This window comes from Nicotiana tabacum, chromosome 14 (assembly GCF_000715075.1).
Source record: "Nicotiana tabacum cultivar K326 chromosome 14, ASM71507v2, whole genome shotgun sequence".
Classification (NCBI taxonomy): Eukaryota; Viridiplantae; Streptophyta; class Magnoliopsida; order Solanales; family Solanaceae; genus Nicotiana; species Nicotiana tabacum.
In genome coordinates, this window is record NC_134093.1 from 111,415,863 (window position 1) to 111,426,779 (window position 10,917).

Here is a 10,917-nt window from a genome sequence, read left to right on the forward strand (position 1 = left end):
ACTTATAAATAAAACACACGTTCTATCTAATCATTAAAAAAATATGTTTGTCATAGTTATGATAATGGTTAAGATAATGATTTTTTCTTATTACCACTAATTTAGCTTCTTAATTAGTCATTGCAAAGTTGTTGGATTTGCCAACAAGCTGATGATCACTTTCTCACTTTCTTGTTTTCCGCACCAAAAAAATATATTTTTGCTTCATTTTTACTCATAAAGCAAATCAATTTGGAACTGAATATGGTAATTAGAGGAATTCATACATTTTATAACAATTAGATCTTCTATTCCTATTGATTTTCTTGTGGTACTAAATGTTAGTAATATAACAAAATTGCGGGAACACACAGTTATTTGTTAATTATCTATAAAGGATCCCGTTTTTTTTTTTACAATTTATAGTTCTATGTATCATTCTCTAATGGTATAACATTGATGTTTTTATACGCTGATAGTTAGATAAAAATTTAATTAGCTACTGTATTAACAAAATGATAACTAGACTTTAAAATTTCCGAAGAAATAAAATAAAATAACAGGAAATGAACTAATTATACAAATCATATCACCACAACAAATATCCATTTCATAGAATTCAGTCAACTATATTTCTAGTATTCTATTTAATTGGGTAAAGTTCTTTGCATAATACACTCAAATGAGATCCTCGTTAATTAATAACTAACACATTAAAAAGAGTTTTTCCTTTCCTTGTCTTTTCTTTTTATTGCCTTTGCTTCATATTAATTAGCTGGAAAACTTTAAATTTTCTCTCTAATTTGTTTTTTCCATAGAAAAGACACAAACACAATGCACTTGGTCATATCTCATGTCTTCCTATTACAGATTTCACTTTCTATTGAAAACATTTCCCATGTTCATTTCAAGGAATTACGTTATTTATACCTATAATATAATTTTTTATATTATTAGTACAACTCAATTTATTTTAGTCAGTTAATTATTATTTTTACCATATTATAAATTAGATGTAGATGTGATACATAAGTTATAAATTTACTTGAACCTAGTATTTTTTACTCAAATCTTATATGTTTGCTAAAATTTTACTAAATAAGTACAAATAATAGATTTTGAACCAATAAATCGAATGATCTATGGTAAAATTAAATTTCAGATTCAAACTTATAATGTTCAAATTCTGGATCCGCCTCTTTTACCAACTACTGCTCATCATAAAATAATTACGGATCTATCCGTAAGTATCTTATAGATAATATAATTATATAAATATTTTTACATTATCCGTGCGTAAAAAATAACAATAAACTATATTAACCAACAAACTCACACAAAATAAATTTGAATTGTTCTTTTTTTAAAATATATATTGAAGGCTAACGAATATGAAAAGAACAGAGCAACAAAGGGGAAGAACCAAACCCACAACTACCAAATTAGAGAGGGACAGAGACGTCTCTTCCGAAAAAAAACCTTAATTATCAATTCCTGAAGCAATCCTCAAAACGACATCGTTCGTCCCCTGCAACTCCCATTTCTTCATTGCTTCAGATCTCTTCTTTGGGTTCAAATCTTCTTATATATTCCTTCTTATGTCTTCACTCCCTTCATTCTCGTAAATACATACATCTATATACACACACACACAGAGAGAGAGTGTTCTGTATACATATCGATACGCGCATTTTGTATATGAATATACACGTAATTGTGAACAACTGAATTTGATTCGATTCGATTTGATTTGATTCTGTTCATAGTGTGGGATTTTGAAAATGGCGGCGGTTTCTGGACCTGTAACGCCTGGACAGGTGCGTTTTTTTTTTTGTGGGAATCATTTCGTTTTGGTACTGATGAAATGTGAGCTTTTTTTGAGCCTTTGAAGTGTAATTGAATCCTTCTAAGAGTTAGAATGTGAGGAATTATGCTGAATTTTGATGTTAGAGCAGTGGGATGAGCTGATCTGAGTCATGTGAAATTTAACATATTTGATTTTGTTATTTTTTTTGCTCGTGTTTATCACTGAAAGACTTTGATTTTGTTTGTTGCAAAGAACTTACTTGATTGGGAAGTATAATCTATCAGAGGCAGATCCAGTACTTAAGTTCTTAGCACTGAACTCGTTAAATTTTCATATCTATTGTTTGTTAGAATTTTAGTGAGTTTTTTACATTTATATTAAAGATACTGGGGTCAGTTCAGCTAAGGATCGACGATCAACTGCTGTGATGTCAACGACATATGAATTCATGGCCTGTTTGTGCATTCTCTGTACTGGTCATTTCTTTGGAGAACAAAGATTTTGATCTAGTCCACGGTCCACCATTGTCCACTAGTTGGTGCTTTTATGGGGAAGGTTAACTGTCCTAACTCCTAAGGATGGTTCAGTTGTTTAAAGATTAACCCTGTACTCTTCTCCGGGGGATCAATGGGCGTGGCTGACAAGAATAAGTTGACTCGCAAAATGACAAAAAAAACAACAATCATTAAGAATAAATAGATTTTGGGTCCCAACTATAGGTCTCGTCTTTTTCTCATATCTGTAAAAAAAAGTCGAACCGAGTTAATTGCGATTGAGAGTAATGCTCGATTTTTCTTTACTAGGAACGAAGTTGTCTTGGAACATTCACTCTTTAGAAATGATTCCTCGTTAACTTGAGCAACTTTTGGATCTTCAAAATGGTTGCACTTTTTACTTTCAGGTGAATTATATGTAGATTTGTTTCACTTTGGCATCTGAAAGGTTCAGTTTATCTATTTTTTTTTAAATTGAAATTTGGGTGAGTATCTCACCAGGGCATGCTTTAGTAGAGAATAGATAGTTTTGAGGTATGTGTGAACTGATCATGTTAAATGCAGGAATACACAATTGTTGGCTACATTACTTTCCACTGCTAGGACAAGTGCTTACCACTCCTTAAATGAAATCTTGACATCTCATAGAGCAAAAATTGGAGTAGGTGCTTGAAGTCTGATCTATTATGACGATTGTCGTTCACGCAGTTTATTTGAACTAAGATATACTTGCATTTTAAGGTTTCAATGTACCTGTACTGCTGCAATGTGGACACATCAATTATAGTGCTTTATTTGATTTTTCTCGAGGAAATTCTGTGTAGATATCTGCTGATGCCTACCCTTATCATGTCTCAGGTGTCATTTTTGCTTGGTTATATCCCTGTCCTCGTCGCATGGATATATGCTGAGTGGTTGGAGTACAAGAAGTGGTTGTCCCCCTATAAAGTGTAAGTAACCTACCCATTCTCTATCCAAAATAAAAAGGAAAGAATGAAAACTCATGTATCCTCAGCTTACAGATTACTGAGACATGTTAACAGCCACAAAAAATGTTTTAAAGTATAATTATATTTTGAATAAAAAAGTAGGCTGCTATGCACCATACTTAATAGAAGGAAACACGATGATTATAGATAAACATTAAACGATTAAAAAAAGTAGTTTAAGCAATTAGCCTACTTTTGTGCCTGGGGCTGCTATGGGAAAGACAGTTGTACCATTTATGTGTGTTCTCTAAGTCGCTTGCCAAAAAATGTCTAATGGCTTTGTTTAAAAACCAGAATTGGATTTAATATGACCTAGTCTCATCTAGACTCAACAACAACAACAACAACATATCCAGTATTATCCCACACCGTGGGGTCTGGGGAGGGTAGTGTGTATGCAGACCTTACCCCTACCTTGTGAGGATAGAGAGGTTGTTTCCAATAGGCCCTCGGCTAGTCTCATCTAGACAATGCTGACAAATGTTATGTTATACAGTGTCTACAGAATGTTGGTGGATAATATAGAAGCAACAATGTTGATACTAGTATGTGTGTGGAATATGAATGCTATGGTGGATTCAGGCTTTTGGGGGGAAGATGGATTATCAAGATGACAAAGAATCTTAAAAATTGATTAAAGCTACATTTAAGAAGATAGTAGGAAGACAACGGATAGGGACAAAAGGCACATGACATTCCGTATCCATTTAGAGAAGTGCAACCTGGTCTAAAACCTCTGATTTTTGGCAGTTGTCTGTTGAACTATCCAAGTCTAATTGCTTGCACCTGAAGGTCCTTCTATAATTTTTTTCCTGGCTGAATTTGCCTCCGGAAACTGGCACATTTAGCTCGTATGATGCCACCTATTTTGGTAGCTATACTTTTTTCCTTGAATAATGGTGGTGTCCGGACCAGCTTTTGTAGAAGCAACAAACTTATCTTTTTTCAAAAGGAAGAAAAATAGATGCAAAGAAAAGCAGACCAATCACCAGCCTTCCCTGCCACTGCTGCTTTTTACCACCTTCTCCCCAACTCCAGCCCTTCCATTGACTAGTTCAATTTTCCCCTCTCCCAACCGTATCCAGCCTTGCCCAAACACGCCATGTCTAAGTTGTCATTTCTTCCTTCATCTTCTTTCGATAGATTCTCTCTCTCAATTTCTACAGCTGCTGGTTCACAATTCTCTCCATAAAAAGAATGATACACTGCCTGCTTAGTCCTGCTTGAAAAGCATTTTGACTTTCTTTGTCTTTATCGTCCAAAATATCTATCCCAAGTGAGACTCCTACATTGATTATAAACTCTTGTCGAGAAATTAAGTTATAATCAACCTCCTCGCCTCCTCTCCCGCACTACCTCCCAATGTTGAAATTTAAAAAGAACATTGTATATTTCAAGCAATGTCCTGAGGTGGGCTTTTGATTTAATATTCGTGAATTCCTGGTAGAGTTTTAAATTGGCATGGTGGATATTGGAGAAGCCAAGGCTTGTTTAAAGATTCATATGGGATCGGAAGAAATTTAGGCCGACAAATGGTTGCCAGAGGGGCATGATGGGGGAGTTAGAACTTGAAGGGTTAAAATTATGCATTGCACTATTTAGAAATCGATGAGAGACCTCAAGTATCCTTGGAGTAAGGTTTTGAATTCTGCATTGCACTACCGCACTAGTTTTGATGCTTTAGAGATCTTTAGATAAGGTAAGGTTGACTTCATTGTGGTAGTACTTCTATTAGATAATTAAGATTCATTTGAGGTTCTCAGTTATGTTTCCCTTCAAAATTGTAAAACCCCTTTCAAGGATTAGCTTGTGTCATCTCATTCCACAAGGGGTCACCACTAGTATTGTTCTTTTTATTAGTTTTTTTAAGAGTGAACTTTGTGGAATTGAAGCATTTTTATTATGCCTGTCCAGAATTGAATTTTTAATTAAGGACAACAAGTTTCTTTGGGCATCTTAACTTTTAAACGCTACAGTAATTATTTTGTGTACATGGAAATTAATCCACGGTTGTTATTTAATGTAGCTTTGAAGTGTTTATTTATATGGTTTACTTTTCTGTGCCAGCAGTCATTCAGATAATAATCTGGCGGAACTGGAACTCTCAACAACCAAGGAAGAAGATCGAGCTGTATTACTGGAAGGAGGTCTTTCAAAATCTCCATCTGTGAAGTTGTCAAGTTCATCGATAAAAACAAATATTTTTAGGTCAGTCTGCTAACATACATGCAATTTGCTGAACATTTCTTCTTTCTACCGTGATCAATGTTTCCTTAACATTTTCCACCTATTTTGTAGGTTTCTTACGATGGAGGATGCATTTTTGCTAGAAAATCGAGCAACTCTGAGAGCAATGTGAGTCACTTGGATATTTTGATTATGGTGGCATACAGTTTCTTTCTAAATCTAATATTTCTCTTTTATGATCTCATACAGGTCTGAATTTGGGGGAATCCTGTTCTATTACTATATATGTGACCGTACAAATCTCTTTGCAGATTCTACTAAGGTGTGTGATCTTCTATTCCTGAAACTATGTATAAAATTTGATTTGCTAAGGTTGTGCTGTGTAATATCTATCCTTAATTGTAAGTTTTGTTTGCACCACAACAACTATCGAATCATCTCACTGGATAAGCACATACAGTCACTTGGAGGTGCACATCAAGTAACCACGGGCTTGCATATTCATATGAAATATACGTTAACCCAGTTCAGACAAAATGGTGTGTTATTTCAGATTCTTCTTTGTGCATTATGAACTCCTGAACCTTGTTATCTTGATTGAACTGTTGGAATTGCAACTTCCATTACATAATTCTATAAGTGTAGGTCATGTATAACAAACTTTGCTGTAAATAATTGAAAGAATACACTAGCATATGATAAGCATGATTGTGTCTAAACCTTATTCCTTTTCATAGCATTGGATTATCTGATTCTCGAAGCTGATGATTGTTCCTGTTGCAAAACTGTAACTGCTTCAAAAATTTCATGTTTTACCCAGTTTAAATTCTTTTCGAGCAAGTACTCAGTTCATTCTGGATGAACTGCTACCTTCTGTTACCCCCTTCCCCTTAATTATGTATTGATTGTGGGTATAGAGGAGTAAATATGAACTCTGATAGTGGACTAATTCTATGGACATGATCTTCAAATATTTCCATGTTGCTGCAATTGTATTTTTAGGTTGTGCGCCAACCTCATTGCTGAGATGTTTAAGATTTTGTTATACTCACATATCCTTGAGACCAGCAATCAGTAAAAGGTTTCTGTGTGATGTTTTCTTTGGACAGAGCTACAATCGCGATCTCTTCATCTTTCTGTATGTTCTTCTGATCATAGTTTCGGCAATGACTTCTCTCAAGAAACATAATGACAAATCAGCATTTTCTGGCAAAGCGATACTCTATCTTAATCGCCATCAGACAGAGGAGTGGAAAGGATGGATGCAGGCAAGTTTTTTCTGTTGCATTCCCTTCACCTGTTCATGCGTCATTTTAGTTATGACGTAACTCTGGGCCTATATGGATTCTTTTGGCAATACTTTTTTTGTGATCTCTTTTTTTCTAGTAATCTTGTGCACAAGTGTAGCTGCATGTTTGTTTTACTACCTCAAGTAAAGGTGTGTTAATATGTAGTGTGAATGAATCATGCAACTTCTTTTGCGATGTGTAACATTCGTCACTTGATGTATCTCAAAACTGCACCTCCTGAAAAGAGGAAGCATCTCAAAATCTCATTTAAACACTGATACACTTACTGTAGAGATTATTTGTGCTCTTTCTATATTGACTCACTCTATCCTTTTTCTGCAACAGGTTCTCTTTTTGATTTATCATTATTTTGCTGCAATAGAGATATACAATGCAATTCGTATTTTTATTGCCGCATACGTATGGATGACTGGTTTTGGGAACTTCTCCTATTATTACATAAGAAAGGATTTTAGCCTAGCTCGGTTTGCTCAGGTAACATTGGGTTTGTGTTGTACTTTATCACTGTTTGATATCGGAAGACTTCAGTTAGTCTCGCATATCCATTTTCTCTGTGCATTATTAGCAATGAAAATTTTATCATTTATGCAGATGATGTGGAGGCTGAATTTTTTTGTAATCTTCTGTTGTATTGTTCTCAACAATGACTACATGCTGTATTACATCTGCCCGATGCACACGCTTTTCACCCTGATGGTTTATGGGGCCCTTGGCATTGGCCACAAGTACAACGAGATAAGATCAGTAATGGCTGTGAAGTTTCTTATGTGCTTTGTTGTGGTTATCTTGGTTTGGGAGATCCCTGGAGTATTCGAATTTGTTTGGAGTCCTTTCACCTTTATGTTAGGTTGGTTACTCTGTATTCTCATACATTTTGTTTCTGTCTACAATTACTATAAGCTCTCAAATACTCTGTGCTGGGAAACTGTTAGCGTGTCTCAAAGTTAGTTCAACTATGTTGATATGAACATTTCCCCCTACTCCGAGGAAATATTATATACTGGTTTTCAGGTTTTGTCATCAGAAGGTTTTGAAACTAAGACTTTGTGGTAAATAATTCGGAAGTTGATATGGAACTAAATGTTGACCATTGTCAACACTCAAAGGTTGCTTAATTTAGGTTCATGTATTGTTGTTGTAACAGAAAGTATCTTGGTATCCTATTGTGGTAGCATGAATTGTAAAGAACTTTTTCGAAAAGGTTTCCTGTGTTTTGTTTTTATTTTATACATGCTGCTTAAGCATTGTCATCTGATGTGTTTTCTTCTTTTCACAATTGTAGGCTATACTGATCCAGCCAAGCCAGATCTCCCCCGATTGCATGAATGGCATTTTAGATCTGGGCTTGACCGCTATATATGGATTATTGGCATGATATATGCCTATTTTCACCCAAATGTAATGTCAAAAGAACTTTAATTCTTAGTTCTTCGTCCCAATTTTCTTTCACTCTTCCATTTGACTGAAGTTTGCAGTATCTTATCCTTTTAGGTTGAGAAGTGGATGGAGAAACTGGAGGAGTCTGAACCAAAGCGGAGACGGGCAATCAAGACATCCATCTGTGCAGTATCTTTAATCGTGAGAATTTATGTTCATCAAATTAGTTAAAAAATAGGCATTGCAGATTATCTTTCTAATTTGTGAAGTTTGTCATTTGGGGCATTTTCTTCCTTAGATTGGGTACTTGTGGTTTGAATACATATACAAGCTGGACAAGGTAGCTTACAACAATCTCCACCCCTACACATCGTGGATTCCCATTACGTATGTATTAAATTCTTCTAATTCTCCTTAGCCCTTCATTTTGCATGAAACTTAAACTAATGTAAATTACTGCCGTTTGTTTGATTGTATGAAGAACTAACAGTTAAAAAACTCTGTGCTTGCCTAAAATGTACTCAACCAAAGTTTGTCTTCAATATCTTGTATTACTTTTCTCATTTTCTTTATTTGCCTCGCAGTGTTTACATCTGCTTGCGTAATTTCACTCAGGAGCTGCGGAATTTCTCTTTGACACTCCTAGCGTAAGTTTTCTAAACCTGTAGGCGGTGCCTTATAATCACAGGGCGTCATGCCTTCCTTTCCTGTCATTTGTCCTTGCCTCATCCTCCCTTTCCCTTTTGCGGCTTTTGTAACTTCCTTTGCTTAGTTCTAATACGAATGATCAAGCTCTACAAAATCTGAATATTTATTTGCTCTTTTAAATATAGTTGAAACTGCATTTCTTTCTCCTTGTTTAACTGTGGTCTATCATTGCAGGTGGCTTGGCAAAATTACCTTAGAAACCTATATCTCGCAGTTCCATATCTGGCTGAGGTATGTTGATTTTTTTTAAGGTTAATAATTGCTCCCTCGGGTTTAACCTTGACCTATTGATATGCCATCCCGTACCATTAAAAGGGATGCGCAGTGAGGTCCCACTATCCGCGGGGTTCAGGGAAAGGTCGGACCACATTTGGTTTATTATATGCAACCTAACTTTGCATTTCTGCAAGGTTTGTTTCAACAGCTTGGACCCGAAGCCTCCTGGCCAAACGGCAACAACTTTTTTAGTAACACAATCATGTACAAATGAAATTTATATTAATATATATGATAACATCACCAAACCTTGAATGTTTTCCGATTTGGTTGAAACTTGTATTTACTGTGCTCTTCAATGTTGGCATCTGTGAGTGAAAGAAGGGAATAAAATTCTTGATCTTCACCTGTTAGTAATCTGATACTGATCATAAATTTCAAACTAATGTTTGTTTAGCGTCCTCATCCATCCAACTGAAACCTACTTTCCTTCGTTCTAGCAACCGTTAGTGAATTTTTGATGGACGTCGGCCAAAATAATGAACTTTGTGGTCTTATTACTTTATGACTTTTTTGTACAGATCAAATATGCCGAATGGACAGCCTAAATGGCTCCTTTGCTTTATCCCGGGCTATCCTATGCTAAACTTCATGCTGACTACAGCAATTTATGTCTTGGTAAACATATATACTCTTTCAATTTTGAGTTGTAAACCATCTGCTTCTCCTCCTGGGCTCTATCTCAGCATTGCTTGCTTATTGCAGATATCCTGCCGCCTTTTTGAACTAACCAACACACTCAAATCCATTTTCGTACCCACAAGAGACAATCAGAAGCTGCTCCACAACTTTATCGCTGGTGTCGCTATTTCTGTGTGCTTATACAGCATTTCCTTTATTCTTCTTCAGATCCCTCATTAATGAGTAAGTTCGTTATCCCATTTGCTAACAGCTTCACACCCGCCTTTCCTTCCCTCCCTAAATTTTAGAATAACTATGAATGTTGAATCTGTAGCTGAACTGCTTCATTTTGAGACAGATCAATATGGTAAAAGGCCAGATAACACACGGCAATAGAGAATGCTAGAAAGTTAAAAGGATCAATGTGGAACTGAAGTACTAGTAGAATCCGATTCTTGGACGGGGATAGAGATCTTGATATCAGCCCCAGGTTGTTAAGTCTGTGTTTCCAACAATTTTGTGAAGTATCACTTGCAGTTACCACGTTGATTGTTCCAAAACGAAAACCAGTTTTGGCTATTCAAAGTTCGGAGAAAAAGCAGTGAAGTTAGAGGAAGGAAATCATGTGTATATCGTCGATTACCACGTGTATTTGTTCCTTTTTTTCTTTTTCGTTTTCCTTTCACATTCATATATCTTTTCCTTAATGTAAATCAACAGTGGGAACGTATTTGTTTCTACTTCAACGGACTTGATTAATTAATTGGAAATGCAAATCTTGATCTCCAGAGCAAGGGTAAGTGGATAACTGATAACTAAATATTCTCAAGGTTGTATTTTTTCCTTTGTGAAAATCTTAAGTAAACATTTCTATGTTCTCAAGTTTGAATTTCTAATGGGCCAAAATAATGTCAGAATTTAAGTAGTTGGGCGAGCGGCAGGGGTGGGCATAGTTTGGGCAAATTCTAATTGGATTTTTTTCTTCCTATACAATATTTGAAACTCATTTACCAAAATTATCCTAATTTTGTATATTACCCGCCCTAAACAAGGATTACTTACAAATTATATACAATCTATCATTAGTGCCTTAAATTAGGGGATTTGGTTACATCCTTTTCCTATTTTCTCTCCACTCCTCTTTCAATAAGACTACTTCCAGCTGTGTA

At 35.4% G+C, this 10,917-nt stretch overlaps 1 protein-coding gene across 5 annotated transcripts; it reads left to right on the forward strand.

Annotated features, from left to right (window-relative positions):
* The first annotated feature begins 1,377 nt into the window (after window positions 1-1,377).
* LOC107773919 (protein REDUCED WALL ACETYLATION 3-like) lies at window positions 1,378-10,536 on the forward strand. Of its 5 annotated transcripts, none has more exons than XM_075229878.1 (17): window positions 2,595-2,687; window positions 2,845-2,941; window positions 3,139-3,230; window positions 5,337-5,477; window positions 5,568-5,624; window positions 5,706-5,778; window positions 6,566-6,724; window positions 7,091-7,240; window positions 7,358-7,613; window positions 8,049-8,164; window positions 8,258-8,344; window positions 8,442-8,530; window positions 8,728-8,790; window positions 9,026-9,082; window positions 9,649-9,745; window positions 9,833-9,991; window positions 10,107-10,536. In XM_075229878.1, exons 1-16 carry the CDS (start codon window positions 2,665-2,667, stop codon window positions 9,986-9,988), a joined length of 1,713 nt encoding a protein of 570 aa, XP_075085979.1. In that variant the 5' UTR covers window positions 2,595-2,664; the 3' UTR covers window positions 9,989-9,991; window positions 10,107-10,536. The 5 variants fall into 5 exon arrangements, with proteins under 5 accessions (XP_075085983.1, XP_075085978.1, XP_075085982.1 ...); XM_075229880.1 differs by having other exon boundaries at window positions 5,340-5,477; XM_075229882.1 differs by lacking the exons at window positions 2,595-2,687; window positions 2,845-2,941 and adding an exon at window positions 1,378-1,796 and having other exon boundaries at window positions 5,340-5,477.
* Window positions 10,537-10,917: the final 381 nt, after the last annotated feature.

What these genes read in the sequence shown, in the direction of transcription:
- LOC107773919 (XM_075229877.1), top strand. Translation starts at nt 1,761, where the DNA reads ATGGCGGCGGTTTCTGGACCTGTAACGCCTGGACAG. An exon ending in ATAAAAACAAATATTTTTAG is followed by an intron (nt 5,478 to 5,567) that starts GTCAGTCTGCTA and finishes CCTATTTTGTAG; the next exon opens with GTTTCTTACGATGGAGGATG. An exon ending in TCTTTGCAGATTCTACTAAG is followed by an intron (nt 5,779 to 6,565) that starts GTGTGTGATCTT and finishes TTCTTTGGACAG; the next exon opens with AGCTACAATCGCGATCTCTT.